The following is a 15,968-nucleotide window of genomic DNA, read 5'->3' as shown; positions in this document are numbered from 1 at the left end:
AAAAAAAAAAAAAAAAAAAAAAAAAAAAAAAAAAAAAAAAGAAGATAGAAAAGAAAGAATCTTGATGATTGATCAGACAAGTACGACCTCACTAGCAAAAAGAATCAACCGCAACAATCCCTCAAGTTATAATTACTGCAACAATTAGAGTAACGAGTAAAGAAGCTGAAGCCTTCCTTGAAAATGAAGCAGTGGACTTAATTATCATTCTCTGATGAAGCAACTTACTTTGAGTACGCAGTGCATCACAGCCTCGTTCAACCTTTGATTTGTGTTGCGGGAGGAGAAAGTCACACAGATCCCAGAAGATAATCACTGATTGAAAGTCTTCAAAATCCTCGTCTCCAGGCAGAAGTCTTGACGATGCCTGCGTTGCAATTCTTTAGTGTAAATTCCATCAAACACCATGCTTATACACTGATGTGGACCACTTTCTGTACAGTGCTACAAACTTCAAGCAGAATCACATTCCGAGCGAGCTTACGACCCTGACGTTTCAGCCAGCACATGAACTTTGGAGTCACCCTTTTTCGTCTTCCTTTCACTTTGATCAAGTGATTTGTTTGCAGCCTGATCAGCCTTGGAGACAACTTTTGAGACTGTAAATCCAGCATCTTCAAAGAAGTTTGATCTGTCAGGAATGACAGAACTTCTTAGAACAACCTCGATGCCCTCATAAGTCCATATGCTTAAGACTGCCTCTCCTTTAAGACCAATGGCGAACCAACCCAGTCCAGCAGCAGCAGCATCCATACAACTTGAATCCCAACTACTCCCACAAACATGAAATTCCCTTCTCACCCATTTTCCAAGTTCTGCAACTCGATCTTTGCCTATAGGTGGCTGAGCAAAGCAAGAAACAATGAGGATGCTACTAAATGTAAGAGAGTCTATCAGATTATATTATCCAACAGAAAAAAGAAATTCCAAACGCAACTTTTCATAAATATAAAAGGTCAAGACTTTCCAATAAATATTATGCAAACACAATGACACCATAAATGTAACAAAATTACAAAAGAAAAAAACGCATAGAAGGCCAGTTGAATCATCAATTGATTATCCTAAAGGACCATAAGTAGTGATCAATATCCAGACGAAATAAATTATAAAAGCCATACGCAGTACGCACATTCCAAATTCAGAAGTCAAATGATGCACATATATATATATAAACTGGTCCTGGAATAGCACTCAAATTTCAGCAACATACTGCACAAATGGTTATCAAACTAACTATTGCAAATAATACCTGCAACTGATTGCCAAAATGGTCCTCCAGTATTTTGCTTGCATTTTCTGTTTTCCCCATGTGCAATGGAAGATAAGGAGATGCCCACACTGTAACATAAATTGTATCCACAGATGTTTCTTCCACATCTAGCCTCATGAGCCCCGCAACATGAATTGTATGACCAGCCTATGTAAAAGCGATACTAGGACTATGAAATCTCTACCACATTTTCTTGTTGAAAATAGTTGTACAGAAGATCAGATTGAAAGCAGAAACATGGTCCTCAAATTTCAACGTTATTACACAGAGTACTAAACAATTTTTAAGTTTAGCCAATCAGTTTAATGACCATGTAATTTTTGGTACAAGTATTTCATGTTAGTTGTATCATGTATCCTCTTAGTCAATAACATCGACTACTTGTCCCAAAACCTAATCATCTCTGAAAACTAAAACTCAAAGAACGAAGGTTCAATGGAAATGGAGCAGCACTTAAGTTTCAGGCATGAAAAACTATTTTTTCAGATTATTATGTCACTCTAGTGCCCGTCAAAAAGGAATCATATGAGCAACATTCTTGATATTCTTTCCCAGGGATTGAGGGGATTCTCTATTTTGAATTATTCTTTGAAATCCCTGCTATTTATAGGCAGCGTTTCTTTCGAAATTTCATGTCTCTTAATAAAAAATCAATTTCCTTACCTTTATCCTGTAAGTCCTCGGCTTCAATTCCTTGCTGATGTGAACAAGTTTCTGCTCTTCCCTTGTCAATCTCGTAGTAATTTGATGGGGATTGAGAAGGCCAGGCGTATCGAACAATTTGGCTTGACCCGGAAACATACCCTCCACTCTGATTATCCCCAAAGTTGTACCAGGAACTGGTGCTTCAGTCAATTGCGTGATCTTCCCACCAACGTGCTTTCCTATTGAATTAATCAGCGTGCTTTTCCCAGCATTTTGTGCTCCAACTGCCCACACATTTCCCCTCGGCCCAACCAAGTCAATTACATCCTCCACCAAACTTTTCAGCCCCCAATCTCTAACCGCGCTCACCATGTGCAGACTTGTTATCTTGTTGATACCACCCTCCCTCGCTCTCTGCCTCACCCAATGCTCAAACCTCGTTGGTGATACAGAGCTAGGCAGCAGATCTATTTTTGTCACCACCAGCACCACTCTAGGCACATTACCCGATTTCCCCTGTTTCCAGACAGTTGAATTGTCTTCAATAGTCGCCGAGACCAAGTTCGCGACCTTCTTTGGGAATGACCCATCAAAATCTGCAGCATCAACGACCAACAGCACAACAGACCGGGTTCCCGTCGTGGACACCAGTCTCCTACCGATAGTATGATCGAAATCAAAATCCGGCAGCAAATTCTCCAGTGCAGGATCCTTTACCTTCCCATAATGCCTCAATGAGTGACACCGCGAACACACAGTCGGCTTCTGGGCTTTCTCGTTCACATTCTCTTCACTTTTCTGATGTTCAGGCTCCATTACGAGGCCTCTTTTGAGGAGATCGGAGCATTCAGATTCATCGTCGACGGGCACAAGATGCGTAAGAAGGCGATAATTGGAATCTTTCCTTGAGGGCTTGACGAAGAAGCCTGGATGCTTGCGATTGGTGTCTTGCATGTGAACTCCACAGCCAGGGCAGACGAGGGAGAATCGGGAAGTGGCTTCGGAGTAGTTCCCATCACGGGTGAGAAGCGGAGATTCTGGAGGTGTGGGTTTGGAGGAGAAAGGCTGGGAGGAGGAAGAAGGCGAAAGAGGAAGTGGAGTAGCGGAAGGAAGTGGGCAAAGGATTCGTGGGTTTGAGCAGGAAGGTGAAGAAAATAACTGCGAGCGCTGCAAAGGGGAAACGAAACGCAGGGAGAGAATGGGTTTGAGCTTCAAAGCAGAAAGCTTTCGAGCAATCAGCATTTGTTCGGCTGGTTTTTTCTCACCTCTTTTCTTCACTCCACAGGGTTTAGGGTTTAAGCCGGTGAAGAGACCGATGGAAGACCAATGATACGACGTCGTAACTTCTCCTACCACCACTTTCATTTTCATTTTCCTTTAATTTATATTTATGTCACTCTCAAATCTTAATTTCGTAGTTCAATTCAGGTTCAATTACTTTTAAATTTGTGTTATTTTTCAAGATTGGGCCTCATGGCCCTAAGCTATATCGATGGGCCTTTTCAATATTGGGCCTCATGGGCTCTACGTTGTGAAGAATCTTTTGTTTCTGATGGGCCGTTTCAAGATAGGGCCTCAAGGGCCTATCTGTGAAGAATCTTTTTTTCTGATGGGCCTTTTCAAGATGGGGACTCGGGGGCTCTTAGCTGTTAAGATTTTTTTTTTGTTCGGATGGGCCTTTTCAAGATTGGGCCTCAGGCTCTCTAAGTCTAAGCTGGAAAGAATCTTTTGTTTTTTATGGGCCTTTTCAAGATTGGGCCTCAGGCGCTTTAAGCTCTAAAGAATCTTGTTTCTGATGTGCGTTTTCGAGATTGGGCAGCAGGGGTTCTAAGTTAAATAGTATCTTTTGTTTCAGATGGGGCTTTTCAAGATTGGGCCTCAGGCGCTCTAAGCTGTAAAGAATCTTTTGTTATTATGGGCCTTTTCAAGATTGGGCCTCAGGCGCTCTAAGATGTAAAGAATCTTTCATTTCTGATGGGCCTTTTCAAGATTGGGCCTCAGGGGCTCTTATGCTGTGAAGAATCTTTTGTTTTGGATGGGCCTTTACAAGTTGAGCCTCAGGGGCTCTAAGCTATATAGAATCTTTTCTCTCAAATGGGCCTTTCAAGATTGGGCCTCACGGGCTGTAAGCTATATAGAATCTTTTGTTTCAGATGGGCCTTTCAAGATTGGGCCTCATGGGCTCTAAGCTATATAGAATCTTTTGTTTCAAATGGGCCTTTTCAAGATTCGGCCTCAGGTTCTCTAAGCTGTAAAGAATCTTTTGTTTTTGATGGGCCATCTCAATATTGGGCTTCAGGCCCTGCTGTAAATAATCTTTTGTTCTGATAGGCCATGGGGCTTCAGGGGCTCTAGGCTCTAAAGAATCTTTTGTTTTCGGCAAGTATGTCGAAGAACAAAATAAATAAAAATAAAAATAATATAAATATAAGTATTCTATCGTAACCAAAAATATTTTTTTAAAATTAAATAAAATTTGAATGGGTTTAATTAAAGTAAGTTTTAAGTAACCATATGATTTGTTCTCGGTGGGTGGAAACTCCTCTTTAGCTTTAAAATTTTTGAGAGGAAGTCTAAAAGAAAATTAAAAAAAAACAACATCTACAAGCGAAGACACTAGGTGGTGTGCCAGCGAAGACGTTGGGCTCTGATGGGGTGAATTTTGAGATCCCATATCGATTGGAGAAGGGAACCAGTGCCAGCAAGGACGTTGTGTATCACGGTCCTACTTTTTCAACCGTGCAGCATCGTGATCTTAACACGCTCATGGCTAGTCTGAAGGGGAATCGCGCCCCGTATAAATTTTTCACCCCGATTTTGTGGCTTCATCAGACCTTAGGCGAGGTTTGTCTTCGCCAATTGAACATCGCTTGTGTGGAGTCCAAGCTTGTTCAACCACACACACCGCCTTGCGTGTGCATGTTCAATCGTCTGCGACACAACTCACTTACCTCTACACTAGGCCAAGTCATTCTACTCAACCTTGCCTCTACTCAGAGCCAACGTCTCTCAATACTACATCGCGTCTCATCCTGTCATCTTGATTCCCATCGACATGGCCCATATATCTTGACTACATCCCAAGTATCAGGGTGTCGTCGGCCATCACAACTCACTCGATCATGTCATCGACAACAGACCCATGTGTCACTCATCTCATTGGGACATCCCAAACATCCATCCATCCGGGTTCTTATCTAGGATTGGCTCTTCTATGCCCATGCCATGCCATTTACTATACCGTACCGAATAGTGGGTGTATATAGCAACTTCCGACACTCGGCTTGGCGTGCAATACCGGCACACCCGTACCGTCCGATATTGTCCTTGAAAAATCCATTTTGAAGGAAGTCGCCTAAGACACTCGTCTCGGCACGTTCGCCCATGCTGTGACCCACGTATGTGTCACAAGGTAGCTCGCATAGGCCACAAGGCCCAAGGGTGGTGGATGACTGACACCATGGTACTCGTACAGTACATTTTGAGCCATTTTTAATCCATAAGTCATAGACATGATTTTGGCGAACGGTCATACGGTGCCATAGAGCATCCGTTTGGTGTTCGATTGACACCAAATTTAGCGAGCATTTATATTTCATATGGATAGACTTAACTCTAGAATTGCATGCCCAAATTCCTTCCGGAACCTCGACTTTCAAAGTTTAGGCTCGGGACCCTACCCGGCCCTTCAACAAGTTTGTCTTTGTCACTCTTGTTTTGTCTTCATATGCCCACTCTGTGTGGTGTGTTAGATGATGCACCGTCCTTCTCGGTCGCATCATGGCACTCGTCTATACCTCGTGTGGCCGGATGGGGGCCACTTGAGGGTCGCTGCTTCTCAGTCGTAAAGTGAGGGTCACAACCTACTTTCTTTATAGTTAGGTTGTGATACTGAACCCTAAAAGAGGTGAATTGTGAGATCCCATGTCGAATGGGGAGGAGAACGAAACATCCTTTGTAAGTGTGTGAAAACATTTTCGTAGTAGAAGCGTTTTGAAAACCTTAAGAGAAATCCAAAAGGAAAAATCAAAGAGGACAATATCCGCTAGTGGTGGATTTGAAGAGTGAATCCAACACGAAATCTCTTGCGAGTTCTTTTATCATTGGCATTTGTTGTAACATCACAAACAAAAATAGAAACACAAAATCACTTTGTCTTCTCCAAACTAAACAACGACACCATTGAAGCTTGTGCGAGTCTCCTGCACGCGCTTTACATTATTTAGTATTGTTACTTTGACCATAAAACCGACCCTCCACACACAACAATATAAATATCTATTTTGATACACTTGCATGCATTACTTTGTATGAATAAATATGTTTTATGTATACTAAGAATCACGCGCTTTAGTTGAGTCTTCTGCAATTGGTCCTGATTTCTCCTGTGCTCCCAGTCAAAGGCCCGAGATTTCCCATGTTAATCATTGACTGAGCGAAGGCGGTGAAGAATTGGCTCTGGCTGCTGGCGAAGCTGTTGACAATACTGATAGTTGGAGCTCCGCTGGTGGAGAACAGAACTTGATCACTTTCCAGAAGCCCGCGATTGCTCTGAAGATTTGTGAAGTAGTTGCTGTCGAAGGTGTCCGGTGTGGTTGGGTCCAGATTCACGAATGTGTCTCGCCCTGGTTGACAGTTTTGACGCAGCTCGTCCGCGTATGTTGAGTTCAGGGTCGGGTCCGGGTTTGAAGTGTTTAGCCGTCTGTCGAAAAATCGGCATCTCGATCGCCCAAATGTGTGTGCACCTGCGCATGCATGTACCAGAATTTTTTATGTCGTGTGTCTATTTAATCTTTAAAACATTTAAGGTTGGAAGGTTGAGGATGGTTGGAACGAAGTCCTACGTTGACTAATTTAGGAAATGATCATAGGTTAAAAAATATTATCTCCATTCATACGAGGCCTTTGGAAAAACTAAAAAATGGACAATATCATACCACAGTAGAGAGTGTAGTTCACAACATGGAATAAGTAAATGGTTTGAAATGATTACCTGATAGAGCAACGAGATCGGTAGTATCGTCAAGTTGAACGTCCCTGAACTTTCTTCTAAGGACTGAGAGATCGTCAAAAGGACTTGGAAGCTCCATGGCACCATCCAAATTTGCTGTTCTTCCATCTCTTCTTCCTAATTGAACCTCCCAACCCGGGCCTCCTGCCTGCAAAATGCGACGTATAAATATACATACATGGCTTAGCTTGTGTTAATTAATTAATGTAGTTTAAAATTGTGATGCACATAGTATTGGCATTGTAATATAGTTAATATTGAAGTAGGTACCAAGTTGACGGAGTGTCGAGAAGCAAGGGCTAGTATATCAGCACAAGAGACGACACCCGGACAAACATTCTCGATTGCAGCTTTGATGTCATTAACAATATTGAAACCTGTGATGCCAGCGTTTCCGTTTGCACCCAGCTCGCTCACTATGCCATCTTGATCCTCTAATAGCACCGACGCATCACATCCCTACAAATACAATTATTGCATTTTAGAGTATTAGATAGATTCAACTCTTTAACGTATTCATCTAACGTAAGCTCTTGAGTCCATTAGTGATTTAACGACGTCGAAAAAGAAATGAAAGAAACCGAGAGTCGAGCAAGTTACATCGACGAAGCAGTCGTGGAAGTGGAGACGGATGAGTTTGGCACCAGCCCTGTCGTCACTTCGGAGTGCTTGCTCCACAACACCACGCACAATGCTTGATACATTGGGACATGTGGTATCGTAGAATGTGGAGCTCAGTTGTGCGCTCACAGACCCAACCATCAAACACACAACAAATAACAAAGGCATGGAAGCTTTAAAAGATGCCATTACAATAGACAAAGTAGGAGAGTTTGAGGCCTCAAGTTAGAACAATTAGGTTGAGCCCTTAGCTGTCCTATAGAGTTGTGAGGGAGTATAAACAGAGCCACATCCTTTTATAGACATGAAGAAGGTGGTGAGAAGGTAGTGGAGGCTGAGGTTATTACGTGCCACAGGACAATCAAACGTTGAAAATAAGCCACCCTTTTACTCTTCTTAACCATCTATCTCCATAAGAAATTTCAGATTTGGATTTCCCTTTGAATTTTCTTCCCACTCTGAGACACAGCCCAGGAACGATTCAATATTGGAGATTCTAAGTTTTCTTAATAATTAGAAGCAAAATTCTTTCTTGCTTCATCATAATCTCTTCCTTTATTTTGTTTGTTTGACTTCTTTGTTTGGCATTTAATAAAGCTTTGCTTGTTGGCGAGCTTAACTATAGAATGAAATAGACATTTTATTGGTTAATGTATCATTGATGGTTGAAAAACTGAAAACTTGTGTGTCTGAATGATTTGATTTTAGGGAGATTCTTATGTTATATTAAATGCTTCATTAAAGTTTAATGGTTGATTATTAAGATGCAGATTTACAATGGACGCAAGGGGTAAGGTATTCCACTCTAATTTTACTAATTCTGCCTAATTAAACTTACAAACAAAAAGTCTCTGGGGCTGTAACATCAAATCAGCAATGCCAGCTCAATCTACTTTGGAATTTTGTCCGAGTCAAATCATAAGAATAAAAATCATTAGATGTCTCTCTCTCTCTCTCTCTCTATTGAGTTTGTAAAGGGATATCTTTTTTTTCTGCATTAACAATACTTAGCCTTCATCAAGTTTGTTCCGATGTTTATTTCACGATTTTAAGACGAGGAATGTTTCGTTTTCTTCTCCAACCGATGTGGGATCTCACAATCTACTTCTCTTGGGGGCCCAACGTCCTCGTTGCCACACTGTTCAAACCTTGGCTCTAATACCATTTGTAATAGTCTAAGCCCACCGCTAATCGATGTTGTCTACTATGACCTATTGCGTATTCCCATCAACCTCACGGTTTTAGAGCGCATCTACTAGGGAGGGTCCCTCTCCAACCGATGTAAGATTTCACATTTGTTAAAGTAGATTGCAAAATGATGGATGGTTGATGGTTGAAAGGAAGGTAGAAGAGTGAGTAGTCAGAGGTGGAGGCTGGATGGAGTGGTTCATGTTCTTCCATGGCTCTAAACAAAGAGTCCCTTACAGTTTAGTCATACTCTCATAACCGCTAATTTGGACTACGAAATTGAAGTATCTTTCCAGTTTACATCAATAAGTTTTTATAGAATTGTAATCCACGTGATTGGTGGGCTAAACAGATAAATGTATGGGACCCCACTTCCTTCTATTATTGCTTTCTACATTTTTCTTCTTCCTCTCTCAATGCAGAATTAGGTTGAAGATACCCACAGAATATCCAAATATTAACCCGAATATGACCCGCGGTCAAAATACGTCCAAACAAGTAAAATATTTACATTCTTTTACATTCTTATTACGGTTGGTCCATAAGTGAGTAATTCACTCTAATAACGCTACCAACAATTCTCCTAAAACTAAGTCTACTAGAGTCAGTCAAGTTTAATAGCTGACACTAATAACCTTAATTAGATGAAATAATTGAATTAGAAAAAAAAATCATGTGGGTAATGTAAGGTAACGTAGAAAGACACTTGTATTGAACATTTATGGAAGAAAATTATAGAGCAATAATAATCCCATCTTTTTTTAGGATGACAATTAATAAGACCACCACAAACTGGATATTCATATGTATATGCTCAGAAGCTGCGTAATGAAGGGCTTTCATTTCAGTTGAGTCTTCTGCAGTTGCACCTAACTTCTCCCTGGTCACCAGTTAAAGGGCTGATATTTCCCATGTTGATCATGGACTGCCCGAAGCTGTCGAAGAACTGCTGCTCGCTGCCGGCGAACATGTTGACGATGTCCACGGTGTCCTCGCCGGGAGTGGAGAACAGGACCTGGTCGCTGCCGAGAAGGCCGAAGTTGGACTGAAGGTTGGTGTAGTAGTTGTTGTCGAAGTCGTCGGGAGTGGTGGGGTCGAGGTTCAAGAACGTGTCTCTGCTGCTAGCGCAAGCTTGACGGAGCTGGGTTGCATATGAGGCGTCCAGGGTGTTGTCTGGGCTCGAAACGTTCAAACGTCTGTCGAAGAATCGGCATCTCGAACGCCCGAATGTGTGGGCCCCTACCACGTCAAATATCCACACAAACATTATTTCTTTAAATTGTTATTATTACTACGGTCATCATCATTCCCCAAGTAACATCCTTCACTGTGGCCGACATGAGAAACAAGATATGGTATATATCATTGTCGCATCTCATTTTATAAGGTGAAAACAGAAGCAAATAATTAATAATAATTCAAGCAAATACGCAGTATAGGATACAATTCAATCTAGGTGATTTCAATTTCTTTGTTTGAGAATGGGTGGAATATAAAACACACGAGTCACTTTCAATTGGAAAAAAGTAAGAATAAAATATCAGAAAAAGGAAGGAAAAGACGTGAAAATATCCGTAGTTGACGTAATGATTTTGAAAAACACTACACCACAATCCCCAGCGCATGTTGAGAGAGCAATCAAATGCAGCCATGCACGTCGCTCCAACGGCGTCTTGTCTTCGAATATTTAAATGTAAATTGCATATATAAATGGTATAACTGGTGAAGAGAACTTTAATGCGATGTTTATTTAGTTGAAAACGTCTAATAATATACTTAATTACCAGATAGAGCAACAAGATCAGTAGAATCAAGACCCACTCTGCCGAACTTTTCTTTAAGTTCTTGAACATTTTCGAAGGGACTTGGAAGCCCGTTGATTGCGCCTTGTAAGTTGGCCCTTCGCCTGTCTCTTCTTCCCAGTTGAACCTCCCAAAAGGGACCTCCCACCTGAACCATATGAGATCTCACATCTCGAGTTAAAATGAAACATTCTTTATTTATAAAAAAAAAAAAAAAAAAGTGAAAGGAGAGAAAAGATCCAAGAATGTCTTAATTCATATGTCTCAATCTGTTATTAAAATATTACATGCTTTGTTGATATTTATTTGTTTTTTTTTTTTTGTAAAAATTGTTACCTATATTATAGCAATTTAATAAAGATAAGATTTTAGTATAATTACCAAAGAAACCGCATGTACGGAAGCTAAGGCTAAGATGTCGGCACAAGAAACAACACCCGGACAAGCCTCCTCGAGGGCAGCTTTGATGTCATCAACAATGTTAAATCCTGTAATATTTGCATTTCCAGGAGCGCCAAGCTCACTCACTACTCCCGTTTGGTTCACTAGTAAAACTGATCCATCACACCCCTGAAAATTGTAACCAACCAACCTTCTAAATAAATCTTTCTAGTTCAATATCAATCTTTGTGGAAAAAGGAAGAAGATAGTGAACTAAAATGAAATTACATCAACGAAACAGTCATGGAAGTGAAGGCGAATGAGTCTGGCACCCGCTCGGTCGTCGGTCTCCAAAGCCTGCTGCACTACACCGCGCACAATGTCTGATACGTCGGGGCATGAGTCGTCATAGAACGTCGGGCACAGCTGAGCTTTAGAAGCTCCGACCATGAACCCCACAAACAAAAGGAAAGCAACTTTGAAGGAAACCATTCTTTTTCTCTGGGGATCTAAGCAGCTTTGATGGTTTTGGTGAGGGATTGTGCATAAAGCACGTGCCTTTTATAGATCAAAAAAGGTCCCCTTTTTTTTTTTTTTTTAGGAAGATTATGAATATGACAAGGTGGTGGTGGTGGCTAAATGACCGGCGAGAGTTTACGTGGTAGGGGCAATGAGGTCGTGAGGAAAGAGAATATTGGGGGTTTTACTTTTCAAATTTGAAGGCATACTCCAGAGCCAAGCTCTCTATCATGCAAATAATAGGACACAATACAATAATGGTGTAGTTAACAAATCGGACTTGAAGATGGCTGGACATCCAATTACATTTTAGACAAATTTGAATAATCTTTTCTGTCTTTTTCTTATATTTTATGGCCTCCTTTTTTTAAAATACGTATTTATTTATCTCAGTGCTTTTATTTGTTTGGCATAAATATTTATTTCATGTCTAACTTTTCACTCATAAATTTTTAATTATTTATTTGACAAAAACTTAACTACTCCGTTGATAAATTTTATTAATTATTTAACAAAAGGATAGAAAATGTTTTAGAATCAACCAACCCAATACTTTATGTAGGTTCAAATATTTTTCCACCCCAAGCATCTATTTGTGTTAGGGTAAATGAAACACAAAACATATTTATAATTTATTAAAATACTTGGCAATAAGACAATAAATATTTTGAATACAATTCAAGCACCATAATAAAATGTTTATGAATTTAGAGAAATTGATGTTTATGATTGACGGGGGGGTCCCATTGCACAAAAAAGTCAAGAAATTATGATTGATTACTTTTCATGTTTAGGGTTTAATAATCAGATATATTTACTAAGTGAGGTTTTTGTTGCAATTAGCAATTTGAATATAATTTTTCATTACGTGTCTAAATCAACAAGGCCATGCCTATAACTATGATTGACGTGGCATTTGCATGTTTTTATAAAAGTAGCTACAATTTTAATTTGTTCCACTCCCTTAATTATATTTTAATTTTGGTCGTTGAGTATTAAACCTTTAAAATTCCAATACATCAAATTGATATTATTATATTTTAATTTTGGGTGAGGTAAGGTTCTTGGAAGGCGGTTTTCGGGTTAGGGTCAGATTAGGAGGTACCTCAATCAGCTGCTTCTTGGATTTATAAAATAATTGTTCTTTTTTTGTTTCTTTCTAGTACACAAAGCTGATTAAGGATAAGGATCTGCAAATTCTCTTGGCTTGTAATTAATTGGATGTTTTTTTTTTCACAAAAAATGAAGAAAAATAAATAAATTAAAACAAAGAATAAAATATCTTTTATATCTAAATTGGATCCCATGTGATTGGTGGGATCAGATTGCACTTTCATAACGATCCATCAAATCCCGTCTTCAATGCCCACAAGAAAAGGCTGCTGTCATTATGTCTCTTTGTGTTACCTGCCACTAACCATCAATTTATCATTAATAAACACCTTTTTTTTTCTGTATTAAATTATTATTAATTATTTATTCGAGTAACATACGATCAATTTCCTAAAACGAAGAAATTAATTTAATATAGTAGAGTTTATTTGACATAAATAATTTTTGTAATTAAGATTAAGAGTCCATATAGTTTACTTGTAGACAACCATTAGTATTATACAATTATCTCATATAATATGATATTATATTTTGAAAACATGTCACGTAATTTCCGTTATTCATTTGACTTAGATTAATACATCAATATCTTTAATGCTAATACTATATAAAATGGGTGCATTAAAATATTGAATTAGACAGAATATTATAGTGATTAAGTAAAAGTGTGATCAAGTATGCACTAGATTTAGGTAACTTCAATTCTTAACATTGATTAGAGATGTATATTTTATCTTTCTATATCTATATACGAGTTAGAATAAATAGTAGTTAAATAGACTAGTCAATTGATTCGCCTACTATATGATATAGTTTAATTCTTATTTTTTAATATATTTTAACGTGTGTACTTTTTTCTATTTTATTTTTTAACTTTTTAGAAGGCTGAATTTGTTAGGAGGGAGAAATTTTAGGTTTTATATTTGCACCGACAGAATTTTTATTTAAAAATTTACAAATAAGCCTATGCTTATTTTGACGTCAATTTGAAACATCTTAATTGTTTTTTTCTTTCCTTTTAAAAAATGGTGGGTTCAAAGCCTTTTCTCTGAAATGATGTAAATATAATCCAATAGAAAATGATGTATAAGAAGATAAAGTATGACTATTATTTAGTCAAAAATGTTGTGTTTGCAATAATTTGAGGTCATCAAGTCAATTTTTGCTCATACGTATAGTTGTTAATCTGACAGTTCTAAGACGTGCCTATTAAGAAGAGATTTTCGTAATAAATGTTTCGTTTGTCTTTCCAACTAATTAATTAAACACAAAATAAAAGGTATATAATATAATTTTATAAGTTTTAAAAGATGTTTATTTGAACTTCCTTTTTCGTTTATGATTTGAGAACTTTTTTTTTTTTTTTCAAAAAAAGGCGGGGTTCATTTTCCTTGGATTTGGATATGATGCATAAGCTTAATTGAAACAGAGTCGTCCGGAGGACTATGATGAATGAAAAAGAAGATGAGTAGCCACCGCAAGCCTGCCCTGCCTTTTTTATTTACCTTTTCCCCCCTAAAAAAGGACACACAGATTTGACAAACACCCAACTAATTAACATCCTAAGCTTATACTTTGATTTTGCAACTCCACAATAATAACAAGATTCACTCTTGTCAGCAACTTCCCATTTCCAGGCAGACAGGCCAAATTGGTTCTCTGAAACTGAGATTACATAACATCGTGGCCTTCTCCACCCGTGGCGGAGTTGACCCTCCTGCAGTTTTTTCTGATTTCCCCACGGCTGCCAGTCAAAGGCTTGATGTTGCCCATGTTGATCATGGACTGCCGGAACTCCTTGAAGAAGGTGCCTTCTCTGGCCGCGAAGCTGTTCACAATGGCGATGGTGTCCGCCCCAGCAGTGGAGAACAGCTCTTGATCGCTCTGCAGAAGCCCCTTCCCTGCTTGAAGGTTGGTGTAGTAGTTTTTGTCGAACACGTCCGGTGTTGTCGGGTCGAAATTTGCTCTTGTGTCTGGACCTGCAGAACAAACCCCTTGAAGGAATCCTCTGTAGTTAGCGTCCAGTGATGGATCTGGCCTTCCGGTATTGTTGAAATTGGCAAATCGGTGGCTGAAGAATCTGCATCTCGATCGACCAAACGTATGCGCTCCTGATTTAACCAATTCATAAAATTACCATCAGTTCAAAAATAGTTGGTGCCTAGGGGGTTAATTATTGGATTGATTGACTTAATTAATTACCAGATAAAGCCACGAGATCAGTGGTTCCGAGGCCAACATCACAAAATTTCTTTTTGAGTTCAGCGAGAGTTTCGAAGGGACTGGCCAGGCCACTATCGGCCCCTGTTTTGTTCGCTATTCTACTGTCTCGTCTTCCGTATAACACTCTCCAACTAGGCCCTCCTTGCTGAAAAAGGGGAAAAAGGGGAAAAAGACACCGTTTTTGTTATTGGGTCAAAAAAACAAGATACCCAAACATAAGGAGTGGATGTAGGTATTGGAAATTGAACTCGGAATGAACATATTACCACATCGACAGAATCCTTAGAAGCCTGAGCTAGGATGTCGGCACAGGAAACGGTATTGGGGCATTCACTCTCCACGGCGGCTTTAATGGCGTCGACAATCTCGAGTCCTTGAATTCCCTGATTTCCGGGGGAGTTCAGCTCACTGACTATGCCGGGAGCATCCTCTAGCAAAACAGAGCCATCACAGCCCTGCAAAATCCGCCAGCAAATCAAGTCAGATGAGGAAAAATAAAAATAACTAAGTAGGGAGACACACACACAGAAAAGAAAAGGAAAAAAAAAAAAAAGTGATTACATTGACGAAGCAATCGTGGAAATGGAGGCGGATGAGCTTTGCACCGGCACGGATGTCGGTTTCGATTGCTTTCTTGACGGCGGCGCGGACAATGTTGGGGAGGCGAGGGCAAGTTCGGTCGTAAAAGGTTTCGGAGAGTTGAGCGGAGGAGGCTCCGAAGAGAAGAGCCAACAAGAAAAAGATGGGTATGGCATTGGAGGAGGCCATTTTGGAAGTTGGAGTGAGGAAAAGGTTGGGTAATGGAAGCTGTTTTTATAGACTAAAGCCGAGTACCCGGGTCGTGTGTTATGCCCACGACACGGCGGCGGCTGACACTGTATGGGTTACATGGAGGCCACTGTAATTGAAAATTTCAGCCTTATGAATCTGGATTCTTGTCAATATTCATCATTTGACTTTTTACAAAATTTAGATATTATCCCGAGTTTGTTTCCCATGAACAATGAAATTACGGTTTCGTTATATATTAGTAATTGGAAAAATAAAATAAATAACATGGAAAATAAAATCAAACTTGTAGTTTTCTTACCTCGTCATATATTATGTAGGAACGAACACAAAAATTATGCCAAATAATAATCATTTGCATAAAAAAAAAATTCACTTGTTTTTGTTTGATTATTTGAAATCA

The 15,968-nt window shown here is 39.4% G+C and overlaps 4 protein-coding genes across 4 annotated transcripts; all 4 read right to left on the bottom strand.

The window, feature by feature from the left end:
- Window positions 1–41: 41 nt before the first annotated feature.
- Window positions 42–3,272, bottom strand: LOC111448990 (GTP-binding protein BRASSINAZOLE INSENSITIVE PALE GREEN 2, chloroplastic). The gene is made up of 3 exons (XM_023088809.1): window positions 1,937–3,272; window positions 1,253–1,420; window positions 42–843 (listed from the first exon to the last, which is right to left on the bottom strand). The coding sequence occupies exons 1-3, from the start codon at window positions 3,158–3,160 to the stop codon at window positions 481–483; spliced, it is 1,755 nt and encodes a 584-aa protein (XP_022944577.1). The 5' UTR covers window positions 3,161–3,272; the 3' UTR covers window positions 42–480.
- A 2,721-nt stretch (window positions 3,273–5,993) lies between these two features.
- On the bottom strand, window positions 5,994–7,795 carry LOC111448745 (peroxidase 2-like). Its single transcript, XM_023088468.1, has 4 exons — window positions 7,530–7,795; window positions 7,200–7,388; window positions 6,912–7,077; window positions 5,994–6,663 (listed from the first exon to the last, which is right to left on the bottom strand). The coding sequence occupies exons 1-4, from the start codon at window positions 7,737–7,739 to the stop codon at window positions 6,269–6,271; spliced, it is 960 nt and encodes a 319-aa protein (XP_022944236.1). The 5' UTR covers window positions 7,740–7,795; the 3' UTR covers window positions 5,994–6,268.
- A 1,623-nt stretch (window positions 7,796–9,418) lies between these two features.
- LOC111449037 (peroxidase 2-like) lies at window positions 9,419–11,607 on the bottom strand. The gene is made up of 4 exons (XM_023088866.1): window positions 11,210–11,607; window positions 10,922–11,110; window positions 10,523–10,688; window positions 9,419–9,977 (listed from the first exon to the last, which is right to left on the bottom strand). The coding sequence occupies exons 1-4, from the start codon at window positions 11,411–11,413 to the stop codon at window positions 9,583–9,585; spliced, it is 954 nt and encodes a 317-aa protein (XP_022944634.1). The 5' UTR covers window positions 11,414–11,607; the 3' UTR covers window positions 9,419–9,582.
- Window positions 11,608–14,018: 2,411 nt separating this feature from the next.
- LOC111449105 (peroxidase 2-like) lies at window positions 14,019–15,579 on the bottom strand. Its single transcript, XM_023088971.1, has 4 exons — window positions 15,338–15,579; window positions 15,043–15,231; window positions 14,756–14,921; window positions 14,019–14,664 (listed from the first exon to the last, which is right to left on the bottom strand). The coding sequence occupies exons 1-4, from the start codon at window positions 15,542–15,544 to the stop codon at window positions 14,225–14,227; spliced, it is 1,002 nt and encodes a 333-aa protein (XP_022944739.1). The 5' UTR covers window positions 15,545–15,579; the 3' UTR covers window positions 14,019–14,224.
- Window positions 15,580–15,968: the final 389 nt, after the last annotated feature.

The sequence above is a fragment of the Cucurbita moschata genome, unplaced genomic scaffold, assembly GCF_002738365.1.
Source record: "Cucurbita moschata cultivar Rifu unplaced genomic scaffold, Cmos_1.0 Cmo_Scf00010, whole genome shotgun sequence".
Classification (NCBI taxonomy): domain Eukaryota; kingdom Viridiplantae; phylum Streptophyta; class Magnoliopsida; order Cucurbitales; family Cucurbitaceae; genus Cucurbita; species Cucurbita moschata.
This window is presented reverse-complemented; position numbering and strand designations above follow the sequence as displayed.

Bases quoted from the DNA above. Each gene is read 5' to 3' on its own strand.
- LOC111449105 (XM_023088971.1), bottom strand. From the start codon at position 15,544: ATGGCCTCCTCCAATGCCATACCCATCTTTTTCTTGTTGGCTCTTCTC. The intron at 15,232-15,337 runs GTAATCACTTTT...CGGATTTTGCAG, and splicing joins TCCACGATTGCTTCGTCAAT to GGCTGTGATGGCTCTGTTTT. The intron at 14,922-15,042 runs GTAATATGTTCA...CCCCTTTTTCAG, and splicing joins CTAAGGATTCTGTCGATGTG to CAAGGAGGGCCTAGTTGGAG.
- LOC111449037 (XM_023088866.1), bottom strand. From the start codon at position 11,413: ATGGTTTCCTTCAAAGTTGCTTTCCTTTTGTTTGTGGGGTTCATGGTC. The intron at 11,111-11,209 runs GTAATTTCATTT...TACAATTTTCAG, and splicing joins TCCATGACTGTTTCGTTGAT to GGGTGTGATGGATCAGTTTT. The intron at 9,978-10,522 runs GTAATTAAGTAT...TTGACGTGGTAG, and splicing joins TGATCTTGTTGCTCTATCTG to GGGCCCACACATTCGGGCGT.
- LOC111448745 (XM_023088468.1), bottom strand. From the start codon at position 7,739: ATGGCATCTTTTAAAGCTTCCATGCCTTTGTTATTTGTTGTGTGTTTG. The intron at 7,389-7,529 runs GTAACTTGCTCG...TTGTATTTGTAG, and splicing joins TCCACGACTGCTTCGTCGAT to GGATGTGATGCGTCGGTGCT. The intron at 7,078-7,199 runs GTACCTACTTCA...CGCATTTTGCAG, and splicing joins CTCGACACTCCGTCAACTTG to GCAGGAGGCCCGGGTTGGGA.
- LOC111448990 (XM_023088809.1), bottom strand. From the start codon at position 3,160: ATGCTGATTGCTCGAAAGCTTTCTGCTTTGAAGCTCAAACCCATTCTC. The intron at 1,421-1,936 runs GTAAGGAAATTG...GCTTTTACATAG, and splicing joins CGAGGACTTACAGGATAAAG to GCTGGTCATACAATTCATGT. The intron at 844-1,252 runs GTATTATTTGCA...TGCTTTGCTCAG, and splicing joins ATTTTGGCAATCAGTTGCAG to CCACCTATAGGCAAAGATCG.